This window comes from Suricata suricatta, chromosome 7, assembly GCF_006229205.1.
Source record: "Suricata suricatta isolate VVHF042 chromosome 7, meerkat_22Aug2017_6uvM2_HiC, whole genome shotgun sequence".
NCBI classification, from domain to species: domain Eukaryota; kingdom Metazoa; phylum Chordata; class Mammalia; order Carnivora; family Herpestidae; genus Suricata; species Suricata suricatta.
The window spans coordinates 116,945,174-116,962,622 of NC_043706.1; the positions used below are offsets into that span (position 1 = coordinate 116,945,174).

Genomic DNA, 17,449 nt, shown 5'->3' on the forward strand with positions numbered 1-17,449 from the left:
CTAGGGGCTCCGGGCCACCAGTACAGACTTCTGTGCTGATCACAGAGGGCTTTAGCCATTTTTGGTGCCACTCCCCACCTTCAAGAGGGCTCCCCCCCTTTTAAGTTCTACACAGTAGGCGAGTGTTTACTAATTTTCATGCCTCAACACCATGTGCAGGGACATGAGCCACACACATTTTTACTAGAAGATATTTTACACTGGGTACACATCTGGGCAAAATTTACACCTCAACGCTCAACACTGTTTTTCTCACTTCTTATTTTAATGGAATCAAGGGTCTGATTTGGTAAATAAGTTTTCTGGTATTATATTAGTTCTGACCTTTGTGGGATTACATATTTATTGACAGACTTATAGTCACATAGTTGAGAAAGGAGAAGAGTCAAGAAACAAAAACAAGGAAATAAACTTTTCTATTATAAGATCCCACTTTAAAGTACACAGTCACATGGTAATGACACCATTGTTCTGGAACTCAAGACATAAATAATGCAATGTAATAATTTAAGAACAAATGTTAAGACTAAAACAAATATTAAACAATGTTAAGTCTACAAATTACTTATAAGCTTAAATATGAAATGCTTTTTTAAAAAAGTAATTTAAAAAATTGCTGCCAGTCTAGCCAAAAGCCATCTTTAGTTTGTATGTATCAAGTTACACATCTGATTCATTCAAAACAAACAACTCTGTTCCCTTTTAATGTCTCTCTTACTGGGACCATTTTGAATACACAATATTCTGTAGCTGCCTCTTTCTTAAATAAAGTTAAATTTCCGAAGTATATACTTCATATTCCAAACATAACATCACACAATATTCTGAACACCACACATATAATCACAATACAGATATAAGAATATTAAATGACTGCTTAATGGGCATCCTAACAGTGTAAACACTTTCCCTTCAAGTTGGCTGAGTATCAATTAAGTTTTTTTCTTTATTGTTTTTCCAATAGTTGTAATGTAATTCTAATGGAATAACTAATACATACCAGGACCAACACTTTGATCAACAACAATCACAATGGTTTAAAATAATGAAGATCAAAAGGCCACATTTATTTTTCTGCTCAGACCTCGCTTCTGATTTTTCTAGATTCTTTCATAGGGACAAGAAGCAGGGGGCCTCCCTTTCTTCTTTAGTATCTAGAAGTTCTTCACTCTGAAGAGAAATTCTGTTTGGTTTAATTTGTCATTTCATTTCTGTGTATTTGGTTGTCTCTTCATTCTTCTCCAACTGTTTACTAGGAGAAAAGAACACAAAACGTACTAAATGAACTTAAACAATGTCTTTTGGCTACCACCAAATCTCGGTGTACCGTGGCAACAACATGGGTAATAAACACACTGCTTAAAACACACACACACACACACACACACACACACACACACACACCCTCACACACTCTCCTTGTGTGCTTCTTGCACACCCTGTAACACTTCTGGCATGGTTAGCGGTTTTGTAAGGCCTGCCCCAGCACTGACAAGCGAAAGAGAAACACACTTCTCAAATACAGACGCAAAGCACTCCAAATCCGGGGTAACTTCCAGAAATTAAGAGCAGGCAGTCAGAATTTGGAAAGTTCTTCATTCGCTGGGGAAAAATGTCCTCGATGATGCTCTGAGGTTAGTAAATGGAAAGGATATAGACCATCTTATTAAATAGCATTCTTTCATTTAGTCAATGACTGCGTCAATTTTCACAAGTAGGTTAACTATTCCATTTTCTTGAATAAAACCAAAAAATGGTGTGGTCATTTTTAACAAACGTAGTGATGGTTAATTATAAATCTAGATGCCACTCTGAAATAAATCAAATTATGCCACTAATAAAAATCAAGAACCAATACAGGGAGGAAACAAGGAGCTTCTTAGAGACCATGTAGGAAGTACACAAAAACTAGGGAGAGAGAAGCTAGTTGTGTTGAACCTGACACTCTTCACTACGGTTATTCTCATGCCAGTGGTGAGTACCTGGAAGTAGATAAAAATGTTATTTTCCTTCTGAACAGAAAGGGCCTCATGCTTGATTGCTCTTAGAAGGCAAATGCCACCTGAGGATGACGGCAATCTGGCTAAGGTGGCGGTCAGCTCTACTGAGCAGTCCTGGGAGAAGTAGAGGCTCAGGCCTCGTGGCATGAAAGGACAGGCTAACCGTTTCCTGAGGTCCTTTCCCTGGTAGCACAGGAGGTTTTTTAAGGATAGGCTCAATCTTAAATAAATAGTGAAACTATCTTTTTTGATCTCTTTTTTTGATGAGAGACATTTACGCATAAGGGAAAAAAAATCCTTTGTCAGTCTGTGTTTCCGGACTTTAAATCTGTTGAACGGAGCTAGCACAGATAAGGCGGTGTTATGTGCACAAGTCCAGGAATGTTTCAAGCGAGGCTCACGAAAACAACTGAAGTAGAGTGTGAGAGGGTACGGAGGTGTGGTGCCAAGGTACAGTCTCACTCGGGGCCAGCAAGGGGGGGTCATTCATTTCCGCCCCTGTGTGTGTACACGGAAAGCACACAAAGTGTGTCCCAAATTTGGGTCCAATAAAAATGGGAAAGAAAGCAGTAAAGGCTCAAATGGATGCTGGGCACCAAGGGCCTGAGAAGCCCGGTAAACATCTGCAAGGGGCCGTGAGGAAGGTAAAAGGAGCTTAGAAGAACAACAAGGCAAAGCAGAGTCAGAGGAGGAGTTTAGAAAAGTGGCAACAAAAACAAAGAAGAAAAACAGAAAAGGGAAGGAGAGAAGAGCAGCTGGAAGTGAGTGGGCTGGATCCTGCACGTGCAGAGGATGTAGGACAAGTGACAGTCATCAGGTGGAGATGACACTATGAGAAGTAAACACAGAAGCCAGAGGACCCTCTGGAGAGGGAGCCCTCCAGAGAAATGTAACTAGAACACGCTGAAGCAGGCCGTGTAGATAACATCTTTGAGGGAAGTGAATCAGACTAAAAAGAGGAAGGAGCCGTGGACACAGAACAGCAGACCCTGCCCATGAGAGGGAGGAAGGGAGCAGCAGCACAGGCGTGCAGTGCACACCTTGACCACGGGGAGTGGGAGAGGCGTGCGAGGAAAAGCTGTGGCTGTGGACGGAGCCGTGCTGAGAAGGAAGAGGCAGCAGCCAACCAAAGACCCCACAGTGAGCCCAAACGCGGTCCTTCTCTGAGCGGCTCCTCACGATGTAGCCCCTAAGCCAACACAGGAACAGAATAACAAACTGAGGGCCTTCTCTGATCAACGCAAATCATATGAAGGAAGACAGCCCTGCATAGCAAGATTCTGACAATGGATATGAAACTGGACTAGTGTTTGTATGTATGTCACGTGTGAAAAATAAGATGCATAAAAATACTGGGCCCTACTGTGCAAGAAGTTCAATCCATATTCCTCGAAGGCTTACTACTTCACCAGACGGCAGGCTAAGTACTGGGGAGGAAAGAGGCGAGCACAGGAGAGCCCGTCTGTAAGCGCTTGCCATCTAACCAGAGTTAACCGTGTCACAGACAGCCCTGAATTTGGAGCCAAAAGATCAAGTTCTTGTTCAGGCAACTTGACAGCTATGACTCTGAAGCCCTGGTTTCTTTAAATTTAGAATGGGCTATATTAGAAAACTCCTAAAATCACTTTCATTTGAAAAGAAATGACTCAGTAGAAGATACCAATATATGTTGAGTAGAAAAATTAGAAAATATGCAAGGAAAAACAAGAGAAAAAAATCACAATACCACTACTCAGAAATAACTACTGACTCTTTCAAACGTATTTTGTTTAATATTTAGTTATATAGTTGACTGTTGAATAACACAGGTTTGAAATGCATGAGTCCACTTAGACCCAAGACTTCTTTGATGAATATGTTGGAAAAGTTTTTGGAGATTTGTGACAATTTGAAAAAGCCTGAAAACCTTGTAGCCTAGAAATACTGAAAAAAACTAAGGAAAAGGTGTGTCACAAATGTATAAAACATATGTAGATAGTAATCTCTTTTATCATTTACTAATATAAGATACACAGAAATATATATGCCTCAGCAGCTCGTTTCTCCAGTAAGTTGTGTATTTCAGTAAAAAGAGATCTCTCATGGTTCTTGTATGTTTTTCACTGTGTTGGTGCAATACTGTAAATCTTGAATAATACCATGGGACCCAGACAATGTGTCACAGTGATGCTGGAAGTGCTCCCAAGAAGCAGAGGAAAGTCATGACATTACAGGAAAAGCCTGAATTGTCTGATATGTAGCACAGACTGAGGTCTGAAGCTGTGGTTGTCCACCATTTTTCAAGGTAAATGAGTGCAGCATAAGGACCACTGTGAAAAAGAAAAGGGAGGGGCGCCCGGGGGGCTCTGTTGGTTAAGCATCTGACTCTTGATTTCCACTCAGGTCACGTTCTCAGTTTGTGAGATTCTCACAGTTTGTGAGATTGCGCCCCCTGTTGGGCTCTGACAGCACAGAGCCCGCTTGGGATTCTCTCTTCCGTTTCACGCATGTATGTGTGCACGCTCGCTCTCTCTCAAAACAAGTAAAATTTTTTAAAAAAATCTTAAAAAAAAAAGGAAAAGGAAATTCATGAAGCTGCTGTTACAGGTGCACCAGCTGGCATGAAAACCTTGTGCATTTTGCAAATTATCTTTTTTAAAAAATGTTTATTTTTGAGACAGAGAGAGAGACTGCAATCAGGGGAGGAGCAGAGAGAGACAGAGACAGAATCTGAAGCAGGCTCCAGGGTCTGAGCTGTCAATACAGAGCCTGAAGTGGGGCTCAGACTCATGAACCACGAGATCATGACCTGAGCTGAAGTTGGACACTTAACCGACTGAGCCACCCAGGCCTGCCTGCAAAGTATCTGTTTATCTTGTACTGAAAATGTAGCTTTGATGTAGGAAAGACTTACTTATCAACTCTATAATGATTCAAGAAAATCAAAGTCTTCATACGATAGCTTAAAGCAAAAGGAAGGTGAAGGATCTAAAGTTGGAGAATTTAATGCCAGCAAAGGATGGTTTGATAATTTTAGAAAAAGATTTGGCTTTACAAAAAGTCAAGATAACAGCAGAAGCAGTTCTGCCCACCATGAGTCAGCTGATGAATTCCCAGACTCTATTAATAAAATCACTGAGGAGCAAGGATATCTGTATGAATAGATTTTTAATGCAGACGGAAGTGCTTCATTCTGGAAATGAATGCCACAAAGGACATTTATGAGTAAGGAAGAGAAGCAAGCACCGGGATGTAAGTAAGGCAGGAAGAGGTATGTTAATTCTATTGTTTTATGCAAATACAGTGGGGTTTATGATTAGGACTGCCCTTATTTATAGAGCTGCTAACCCCAAGGCCTTTTAGGAAACAGGTAAATACTAACTGCCAGTCTTCTGGTTGTATAAGAAGGCCTGAAAAGACGAGAACCTTTTTCTTGGATTGGTGCCATTGATGTTTTGTCCCTGAAATCAGAAAGTAGCTTGCCAGTAAGGGACCGCCTTTTAAAGTTCTTTTGATACTGACCAATGGCCCTGGCTACCCAGAACCCCATGAGTTCAACACTGAAGGTACTAGGCAGTCTACCTGCCTCTAAAGACAACATCCCTAGTTGAGCCTCTAGGTCAAGGGGGGGTCATAAGAACCTTTAGGCCTCATTACACACATGACTCTATTGAAAGGATTGCCAGTTGCTTTGAAGAGAACCCCAGCAAAGAGAATATCCTGAATCTCTGGAAGATGACACCACCAAAGATGCCGTCATTGTTACAGAAAGAGCTGTGAGAGCCATCGGGCCCTAAACAGCAGATTCCTACCGGGGAAAACTGTATCCAGATGTTGTCCATGACTTTATGGGGTTTATGCAGAGTCAATCAAGGGAATCACAAAAGAGACTGTAGTCAAGACAAGAGCTGGGAGGGCGAGATATGGATCTTAGAGAGATTCAAGAGTTAACAGACACACCAGAGGAATGAACAGATAGAGGTGAGTGCTTCCAATCCAGTGCCAGATGATGAGGAAGAAGGAGGAGAAGAAGCAGTGCCAGAAAACACACTGGCACGAGACAGCAGACAGCCCAACAGAAGGGTTCCGAGTATTCAAGATGGTTTTGACTTCTCGTACGGCTGGGAACCCTAACCCTAACCCTAACCCTAACCCTAACCCTAACCCTAACCCTAATCGTAACCCTTCTATGATGGGCAATGGGCAATGAAACTAAAGCAAATGGTGGAAAAAGGACTGGTACCATATAGAAACAGTTTTAGAGACACAAAAGAGCAAAAACATCAGATTAAAATATATTTCTGTAAAGTTACACTGAAAGTGCCTGCCCCTCCGGCCTCCTCTTCTACCTGTGCCTGCCCTGAGACAGCAAGGCCATCTGCCCCCACTTCTCCTCTTCCTCAGCCTGTTCTATGTGAAGACGACAAGGACGAAGGTCTTTATGATGGTCCACTTCCACTTACTGGGTGGTAGATAATCATGCTGTACAGCCGACAAACCTCTGGGTTATGGGTGTGTATGTCTGTGTGTGAAAACCTAACTAACTGTGTCATTGCCATCGTCAGCAGCAGCAGCACTAAGTATTCACCGTGTGGAACATTATGTGCAACACTTGTAAGGAAGTGGACAGACTATCTTTACGTGGGGAGTGATATGTAATATAATAAAATTAATGTGTTAGTTTTCTTCCTCTTTAAAACTCTGCTTTCAAAGAATTACATTACGGTACAGTATGCCTCTCTCTCCCCTAATCAGAGAAACTGCTTACCAGCCTTTCATCACACATGAGTTGTTTTAAAAAAAATGTAACAGTGTTTCCAACTGGTATAATGAATAGAAAAATACTGCATGTCATAACAATTCCTTCGTTATCATATAGGCAGGCGACAGTGAAGCAATTACAATGATTACACTAGGCTACCATAAAGCAAAACTGCTGCATCTCTGTTATCGTTATACCTTTAGGTTAATATGAATTTTATTATGAATTATTTTAATTCATATATGAATATATGAATTATTTTAATATGAATTTAGTTATACCTTTAGGTTAATTTGAATTTTCACATTATCTTTTCATTTTTGGTGTCAGCATTAGTAATAACTATAACACTGACAGTGTTTTATGTCATATAAGACAGTAACGATGTAGATACGGACAGATGATTCATCTTGTAAACAGACAATGTAAACTTACCATATTGGTAAGTAATATAAATGTATTTTCTCTTCTGTATGATGTTCTTAGTAAAGTTCTTGTTACTCCAGCTTCCTTTATTGTAAGAGAACACTATATAATACATGTAACATATGAAATATGTGTTAATGGACTGCTTATGTTATCAGTATTCTGGTCAGCAGTAGGCTGACGTTGCTTGGGGGAACCGAAGTTATACACGGCTTTTTGACTGCATAAACCAGGGGCGGGTGCTCCTAACCCCTGCGTTGGTCAAGAGCCAACTGAGTTTGCTGTATACAAACTACTTCTTAATCATCTTTCTTTTACTTAAAAATTTATCATAAACATATTTCTATGCCTATGAAAACACTTCTATCATGTGACAAATAATATCACATGGTATTCCCTTATATAAATATTTTATAATTTAATCAACTCTATATTCATAGAAATTCCATTTTTTCTTCCTATTTTTAAAACACTGCTTGGAGGAAGAGCCTTTTATCTGCCCATGCGTACTTGGATATTTTCCTATAATAGATTCCTAGAGCTAAAACTGTCAGATGAAAGGACATGAACAGTTTGAAAAGTTAAAAAGAAAACCGTATTACCAAGCTATCCCCAACAAAGAATGGATCGATCTTATACAATTACCAGCAGTGTATAAGGAAACTCAGCCCCCCAATTGGTTTTAGAAAATTGTTGCCATCTTGTGAGGGGAAAAATACTGTATCACTTATTAATTTTGTTATCTGATCACTGGAAGGTAGACACTTTTCAGATTCATTTTCTTTTTTCTTTTTTTTAAATGTTTTTTATTTATTTTTGATACAGAGAGAGACAGAGCAAGAGAGGGGGAGGGGCAGAGAGAGATGGAGACACAGAACCAGAAACAGGCTCCAGGCTCTGAGCTAGCTGTCAGCACAGAGCCTGACACGGGGCTCGAACCCACGAACGTGAGATCTGACCTGAGCTGAAGTCGGAGGCTTAATCGACTGAGCCACCCAGGGGCCCCTCGTTTTCTTTAAAAATGTCCTCTGAATGCCCTTTGCCAATTTTTCTTTTCTTTGTTGACTTTTAAGAGTTTTTAAAAATACATTAAAGGTATGAATTCTTTATCTGTTAAAGATCTATTTGTTTATCTATTAAAACTTTATCTTGTGAAGTTCTTCCTCATCCTGGGTTATTATACGTTTTTAGATTTTGCCGTAGATCATTTTGAAGTTCTTATTAAAATTTGTTTTAAAATGTTTTCTGATTCTGTTATGAAGGATAAAAGGTCATTTCTTTACCCACGATTATATAACTATTCATCTATATGCTTTTGGAATATGGAGATTTAAGTTTTTTATAATTAAAACCTAAAATACTTATGAAAATTTTGAATCTGGTTCCCCATAAATGACAGTTTCACAAAAGTGGACACATTCCACTTTTTGCAGACAAACTTCGCCACCGCCTAACCGAGAAAACAGAGGCCGCTTCTTCAGAAAGGTCTTCCCGCCCTTCCCACGCTCCATCCCCCACAAGAAAACACATTTGTCTCACTGGCCTGTCTCAGTAGAAAAGTGACCCCTCCTTGTTTCAAATTCCAATCTGTGCATCTCCTCTGGTCGCCAGGGATTATTCATCTATCCTCCATCTTGACTGGCTCCTCTGCTGGGGCTCTTTCCTTTCAGTTGGTAACTCTTCTCCTCATTCCCCTCTCTACAAAGATCTCTAAACCCAGTGTTTTCCACTGGTTATTGCCCAGCCTTTTCTTTCCTTGGAAGTACAGCTTCCTAGAAAAGCAGTCTATTCTGAATATCTTTTCCCTCCGCACTGGGACCATCTGATTCATGCTTCAAGGACTCTCATCAAAATTATCCTGTTGGAGGTCATAAATGGCCTCCTGACCACAGATGCCAAAAGGACACTTTTCAGTCCTCATTTTATTTCTCCTCCCTTTGGCATCTGTCATTGTTTATTTATTTATTTTTAACTGCAGTATAATTAACATACAATATTATATGAGTTTCAGGTGTACAACACATGGATTCAATAACACTATGCACTATTCAGTGATCATGATGAGTGCAGTCACCCCCCGTTACCAAAAACGGTATTACAATATTATGGACTGTATGCCCTAAGCTGTACTTTTCATCTCCATGATTTACTTGGCATTTGTCATGGTTGACCAGGTCTTCCTTCAATCTTTCCGTGCTGACTCTATGGTACATCTTTCTCCTGGTTTTCCTCTTACCTCTATTAGGGTGACTTTTTGAGTGGTTTGCTCCTTCTTCTTCCCCTGCATATCCATTTTGTGTCCTCGGTCCTCGCGGCTCTGCTCTTTGCCCACTTCAGAACTACAGGAGGGAAAGATGAGCAACAGGAGTCTGTAAGTAGTCTGCCGCAAAGAGCCCGCATGAGGCTCTGACTTAGGGCAGGAGCAGTGGGAACAGAAAGGGGAGATCAATGGATGGATGTGAGAGAAAAACATTAGGGCATCGCTCAAAATAATGTAGAGACATGACTCTTTAGCTGGGTGGGTTCCTTCTGTATTATGATGAAGGGACAGAATAAAATAAAATTTACTTCTCTCAGAAAAATAGTAGATGCCCAGGAAAATCCAGAAAAAATTTTGTTTTATCAAATCAGGTGGGAAAAAATGTGTGAATGTTAAAATAACAGGAGATTCCCTACTGACAAAGAAAGGGGTGAAGGAAATTTGTGCATAAGTAAGGTGTGATATGATCCAGGAATTCCACTACTGGGTATTTACCTGAAGAGAGTGAAAACACTAATCTGAAGAGATATTTACCTCTATGTTGACTGTAGTATTATTTACAACAGCCAAGATATTGAAGCCACCCAAGTGTCCAATGACAGACGAATGGATACAGAAGATGTGGTATATCTATACAATGAAACATTGTTCAACCATAAAAAGGAACAAGATCTTTTCATTTGTGAAACATGGATGGACCTAAAGGGTATTACACTAATTCGGTCAGACAGACAAAGACAGATACCATATGATTTTACTTACATGTGGACTATAAAAAAACAAAACAAGTGAATAAACAAACAAAAAACTGAATCAGACCTATAAATATAGAAAACTGAGTAGATGGGAGTGGGGGGATGGGCAAAACGGGTGAAGGAGAGTGGGAGATCCAGGTTTCCAGTTATGAACAGTCATGGGAAAAACGGGTACAGCACAGGGAATGTAGTCAATGGACTATAATAGTGTTGCCTGGCAAGAGATGGTAGCTTAATCACTATGTTGTACACCTGAAACTAATGAAGCACTGTGTATCAACTACACTAAAAAAAAGCTGTGATATTCTGACATGTGGGATGTGGAATGCAGCTTTTCAAATGGCTCAACAGTAAGAGTAAAGTATAAAACAAATGCTTTGTGAATGAGTGCATAGTAGCATAAATAGTGTTAGAAGAAAAGAAAATATAAAAACAATGAAAAGAGGGAAATTTAAAATGTGGAAGACAGTGCCTCCTTTCTAGTATGTCTGGGACTGGTGGAAGAGTTTGATACAGATGTTAAGAATTTGAAAATCAAGTAAGTACATAGAATTGAATAGATATTACTATGAACTAAAACATGTTCTCTCGAAATCACAGGCTGAAGGGGCACCTCGGTGGCTCAGTTGGTTAAGTGTCCAACTTTGGCTGAGGTCATGATGTCACAGTTCATGAATCTGAGCCCCACGTGGGGCTCTGTGCTGACAGCTCAGAGGCTGAAGCCTGCTTCAGATTTTGTGTCTCTCTTTCTCTCTGCCCTTTCCCCACTCACACTCTGTCTGTCTCAAATATAAAAATAAATATTAAAAACTTAAAAAAATGAAAACAAAATTCACAGGCTGAAGTCCTGATTCCCAAGATAGAAGCAAGGATCCATAAGGTTAATTATGGTTAAATGAGGTCATAAGGGTGAGGCTCTAATCTACAGAATTGGTAGTCCTCATTAGAAGAGAATGAGACACCACAGAGCTCTTTCTCTCCGTGCACATACACACACAGAGGGAAGGCCATGTCAAACACAGCAAGAAGGTGGCCACCTGCAAGCTGGGAAGAGAGGCGTTACCAAAAATCAACCCTGCTGCAACCTTGATTTTGAACTTTCAGCCTCCAGGACTGTGAAAAAAAAATTCTGTTGCTTAAGCAACCCAGCCTCTGGTGCTGTTATGACAGCTGGAGAAGACGGTGTGGAGATATAAAGGTGAGTAAAATGAGATCAGATGGCTGAGGAGGAAAAGATCAGAAATTACAAAGATGAAAGAATAAGGTATATTTAGAAGGGAGGAGAGTGATGAGAGAAAGGAAAAGCTGAACTCTAAAAAATAAGCTATGATAAATTTTACAATTTCTCTTCAGATACCCTATCCTTGGGCATTAAAGTAGAAAGTCAGGTGTCTGCGGAGGCTGGGGTGGGTAAGGCGGTGAGTGGGAGAAGCAAGCCAGGCGCAACAGTAAACTGGTGACCTGGAGAGTGGATGAACCTCACAGGAGAGGCAATCCGCTGCCTCAGCTCCAGTTCCTGGATGCCATGCAAGACTGTGCGACTGTGGCTCAGCATTTCAGATAAATTTCAAGAGAAGTCCAAAGTCTGCATTTATTTATGTGAATTTTCTTTTTTCTTTTTTTTTTGCAACTGAAAATTACACACACATGCACATACACAGTGGATCCAGCCAAGGATACCAGAACTGTACCTTGCTGGCAGGCCCGAGTTTTGTTTTTTTTAATTTACTTTTGAGAGACAGCACAAGCAGGGGAGGGTCAGAGAGAGAGGGAGACACAGAATCTGAAGCAGGCTCCAGGCTCTGAGCTAGCTGTCAGCACAGAGCCCGACATGGGGCTCAAACCCACGAACCGTGAGATCATGACCTGAGCTGAAGCTGGATGCTCAACCGACTGAGCCACCCAGGTGCCCCTGGGCCCGAGGTTTTGATCTCTGCTCTGGCCACAGAGTATCTGCTGGCCTCAGTACCCCAGGCACCCTCACACTTTAGCTCTTTGTCCTGACTTCTAGGTCCTTCTCTTTTTGTTCACCCTGTCTCAATATGGTCCTTAGGACTTACACGCTTTCTTACATCTTTGACTTTTACTGACCACCGCTGGAAAATCAGACTGTGGGATCCTCTCCACCTTTTCTCTCTCATAATCTATACACAGTCTAACAGAAAGTTACCTTGAAAGTGCATACCACATCTGGACTTTTGCCTGCAGCCAAGATGGGGTGACAGGGACTAGATATACTGCTTGCCTAAAACCACCATGACCAAAAAGAAACTCCACAATAAACTGGATAAGATAGGTGAAACAACATTTTTCTAGACAGCAAGTCACTGGTAACAAAGGACACTGATACCCAAGCAATGGAGAATAAAATGAGGTGAGCCGTATGATCACCCAGCTCACTGCCTTGGGAGTTCTCTGGCCACAGCACAGGGGGATGAGGCCCGCATGAGTCTTGGTGGACTTCCTGACAGCTGAGGGTCAGAGGAGACGGAGATGGGCAGAGTTCAGAGAGTGCTAGAGAGGAGAAAGCTTCACAGCGAAGCTTCAAGTGTTCAGAAGTACTGGTTAACGCGTGTATCTGAGGAAATTTCCTGAGGCCAGAACAGCGCCTGTGTCTACCGCCAAGCTGGAAGACCTCCCAACTCAAGAGGGCCCTGCACAGAATATCCAGAGGGATTTGTGTCCATAGTGAGGAATAATGAATGGCTCTGGTCCCCCCGCAACAAATCTTAAAAGCAAAACCTGAGAAGATCAAACTGTTCTGAAGTAGCTTAACTACATTCTAGAACAGAGCTTAAGAATATTTATAGATTTATAAATTTATAAATATCTAGTAACCAAAAGGTAAAGATTTCAATGTGTGGCATCCAATAAAATTTTACTGGAGGATGGGCAAAGAAACAGAAAAATACAACCCATGATGATGATAAAAAAAAAAAACCGGAAACTGACTCAGAACTGACCCAGATGTTAGAATTATCATTAAAACACTGTTAGTAAAAACATTAAAAGTTATTGTAACTATATTCCACTTGCTCGAAAGGTTATTAAGGTTATCTATAAGACCAACAGCGAATTTCTAGAGAAATTCTAGAGAAATTTCTAGAGAAAACTAAAAGGCCAGAGGTGAGAAATATACTGGAAGGGACTAAGGTCAGATGAGACATGGCAGAGAAAAGATCAGATAACTTGAAGATGCAATAACAGAAATTATTAATAGAAATTAAGTAGAAGTCACAGCAATAGAAAGGATGAAATACACTGAAAAAGAAAAAGAATTAAAAAAAAAAAGAATCCGGGAGCGTGGATCACCATGTGGCCCACTGTACGTGTAACCGGAATCCTCAAAGAGGAGAGAAACGGATGGACGCAGAAAACAACAAAAACAAAACTCAGATGAAAAAATGGCCCAAACGTTCCAAATCTGATGAAAACATAAACCTAAAGATCCAACCAATCCCCAGCACAAGAAACATAAAGAAAATGATAAGGCACATTATCATCCAATCGCTCAAAACCAGTGATAAAGAGAAATCTCGCAGGGGAAAACGTGCTATGCACGAGGAACACAGAGAAGCCGGAATCTATTTCTTGCTGGAAAAAACTGCTAGGCGAGAAGGCAACGGAGCAGTGTTTTTAAAGTACCAGAAAAAAAGGTGCAGATTTTCAACACAGAATTGCATGCCAAATGAAAATTGCTTTCAAAAACAAAGATGAACTAGGCCTTTTCAGACATGGGAAAAGTAAAGGCATTCATTTTTAGCTAACCAACAATATGAGAGATGTTGAAGGCAGTCCTCTGGGTGTAAAGGAAAATGGCAACAGGTGAAAATACGGATTTACACAAAGGAATGAAAAAATACTGAAAAATAAAAACAAAATGGGCAAATATTAAGGTTTTCTTATTCAACCTTTTCAAAAAAATGACAGTTCACAAAAATAATAACATAGTGAGGGGGTTATAACTAATATAAATAAAGTATGTGACTATAGAAGCATGAAGGTCAGGAAGGAAGAAATGGAAATACACCACCTTAAAGCTCTAAACCCTAAAAAAAAAATCACCAGAAGAACAAAACACAGCATATGGATAATAAGCTAACCAAGGCAGATAAAATAGAACATAATTAAAAAGAAAGCAGAAAAAGTTGAAAAGCGAGAAAATTGAGACAGATAGAAAACAAAAAGCAGTACAATAGGCTAAAACTCCTCCATATTAATAATCATATTAAATATAAATGTTTGCCTAATTATCCTAATTAATAGGTAGAAATGGTCATATTGGATAAAAAGAGCATGAATTCAGCTATATGCTGCCTATAAAAAGTATGCTTTAATTTTTGACCTATTTGCATTTTTGTATTTCAAGTATAAAATTATATATATATTAAAGTATAAAAACACATATATCATTCCAACACTATTAAGGCTGGAGTGACTTTGTTAATATTAATTGAAGTAGATTTCAGAACAAAGAATAGGACCAGAAGTAAAGTCATTTAATGAAAAGGATGCCAATCTTTCAAGGGGACATAACAATCCTAAATATTTGGGCATCTAATATAGAGTTTCCAAATATATGACGCAAAAATTAACAGAGCTACAAGAATTAAAAAACAAGCCCATAATATTAGTTAAAGACGTCAATCTCCAACTCCCTGTAATAGAACAGTTAGACAGAAAATCAGTAAGGTTACACCAGACATAAACAACACTATTAGCCCATGTGATCCAATTTATTTATAAAAGAACACTTCAGGTAGACAAGTGCATCATACACATTCATTGCTTTTTAAAAAATTTTTTTTTAAAAAGTATAATTTATTGTTAACTTGGCTAACATACAGTGTACTCTTGGTTTTGGGGGTAGATTCTCGTGATTCATCACTTACATACAACACCCAGTGCTCATCCCAACAAGTGCCCTTAATGCCCATTACCCATATTTCCCCTCCCCCACCTCCCCTATCAACCCTTAGTTTGTTCTCTTATCTAAGAGTCTCTTTTGGCTTGCCTCTCTCCCTCTCTGTAACTATTTTTCCCCCTTCCTTTGCCCCATGGTCTTCTGTTAAGTTTCTCAAGTTCCACATATGAGTGAAAACATAGGATATTGGTCTTTCTCTGACTGACTTATTTCACTTAGCACAATACCTCCAATTCCATCCATGTTGCTGCAAATGGCAGGATTTCTTGGCATTGCCAAGTAGTATTCCACTGTATATATAAACTACATCTTCTTTATTCATTCATCAGTTGATGGACATTGAGGCTCTTTCCATAATTTGGTTATAGTTGAAAGCACTGCTACAAACACTGGGGTACATGTACCCTTATGAATCAGCACTCCTGTATCCTTTGGATAAATTCCTAGTAGTGCTATTGCTGGGTCATAGGGTAGTTCTATTTTTTATTTTTTGAGGAACCTCCACATTGTTTTCCAGAATGACTGTACCAGTTTGCATTTCCACCAATACTGCAAGAGGGTTCCCGTTTCTCCACATCCTTGCCAGAATCTGTTGTTTCCTGAGTTAATTTTAGCCACTTTGACTGGTGTGAGGTGGTATCTCAGTGTAATTTTGATCTGTATTGCCCTGATGATGAGTGACATTGAGCATCTTTTCATGTATTTGTTGGCCATCTGGATGTCTTCTTCAGAAAAGTGTCTATTCATGTCTCTTGTCCATTTCTTCACCTGATTATATTCCAGGTGTTAAGTTTGGTTAAGTTATTTACAGATTTTGGATAATAACCCTTTATCTGATAAGTCATTTGCAAATATCTTTTCCCATTCCATAGATTGCCTTTTAGTTTTGTTGATTCCTTCTTTTGCATTGAAGGTTTTCCTCTTGATGAGGTCCCAATAGTTCATTTTGCTTGCCTTTGGAGACATGTCAACTAAGAAATTGCTGTGGCTGAGGTCAAAGAGGTTGTTGCCTGTTTTCTCCTCTAGGGTTGTGATGGTTTCCTGTCTCACATTTAGGTCTTTCATCCATTTTGAGTTTACTTTTGTGTATGGTGTAAGAAAGTGGTCCACTTTCATTCTTTGGCATGTTGCTGTCCAGTTCTCCCAGCACCATTTGCTAAAAAGACTATCTTTTTTCCAATGGATTCTCTTTCCTGCTTTGTCGAAGATGAGTTGGCCATACCTTTGTGGATCCAGTTCTGAGTTCTCTATTCTATTTCACTGGTCTGTGTGTCTGTTTTTGTGCCAATACCATACTGTTTTGATCATTACAGCTTTCAGTAGAGGCTGAAGTCTGAGTTTGTGATGACTCCTGCTTTGGCTCTCTTTTTCAACATTACTTTGGCTATTTGGGGTCTTTTGTGGTTCCATACAAATTTTAGGATTGTTTGTACTAGCTTTGAGATGAATGCCGGTGAAATGTTGACTGGGATTGCACTGAATGTGTAGATTGCTTTGGGTAGTATTGACATTTTAACAATATTTATTTTTCTGGTCCATGGGAATGGTCCATTTCTTTGTGTATTCAATTTGCTTCATAAGTTTTCTCTAGTTTTTAGCATATAGATCTTTTACATCTTCGGTTAGGTTTATTCCTAGGCATTTTATAGTTCTTGGTGCAATTATAAATGGGATCAAATTCTTGATTTCCTTTTCTGTTGCTTCATTATTGGTATACAGAAATGCAATAGATTTCTGTACATTGCTTTTGTATCCTGTGATTTGCTGAATTCATGTATCAGTTCTAGCCGCTTTCTAATGGAGTCTTTTGGGGTTTCCATGTAGAGTATCATGTCATCTGTGAAAAGTGAAAGTTTAACTTTTCCTTTGCCTATTTGGATGCCTTTTATTTCATTTTGTTGTCTGACTGCTGAAGCTAGGACTTCCAACACTATGTTAAATAACAGTGGGAAGAGTGAGCATCCCTGACATGTTCCTGATCTCAGGAAGAAAGCTCTCAGTTTTTCTCCACTGAGGATGATATTAGTTGTTGGGCTTTTCATATATGGCTTTTATGTTGCTAAGGTATGTTCCTTCTGTCCTGACTTTCTTGAGGGTTTTTTTTTTTTTTTATTAAGAAAGGATGCTGATGTCAACAATAGCCCAAACATGGAAGGAGCCTAAATGTCCATCACCTGACGAATGGATCAAGAAGATGTGGTATATATTCACGATGGAGTACTACATGGCAATGAGAGGGAATGACATATGGCCCTTCGTAGGAAAGTGGATGGACCTTGAGGGTGTCATGCTGAGTGAAGTAAGCCAGGCAGAGAAGGACAGAAACCATATGTTTGCACTCAT

The 17,449-nt window shown here is 39.7% G+C and overlaps 1 protein-coding gene across 5 annotated transcripts in view; it reads right to left on the bottom strand.

The window, feature by feature from the left end:
• Positions 1 to 239: 239 nt before the first annotated feature.
• AHI1 (Abelson helper integration site 1) overlaps positions 240 to 17,449 on the bottom strand; it is a 194,186-nt gene continuing 176,976 nt past the window's right edge. For all 5 annotated transcript variants that reach the window (XM_029943881.1, XM_029943885.1, XM_029943884.1 and 2 more), the window contains 2 exons: positions 9,404 to 9,506; positions 240 to 1,252 (listed from right to left, as the gene is read on the bottom strand). In XM_029943881.1, the coding sequence (XP_029799741.1) occupies positions 1,250 to 1,252; positions 9,404 to 9,506 (106 nt within the window). In that variant the 3' untranslated portion in view covers positions 240 to 1,249. The remainder of the gene's footprint in view (positions 1,253 to 9,403; positions 9,507 to 17,449) is intronic.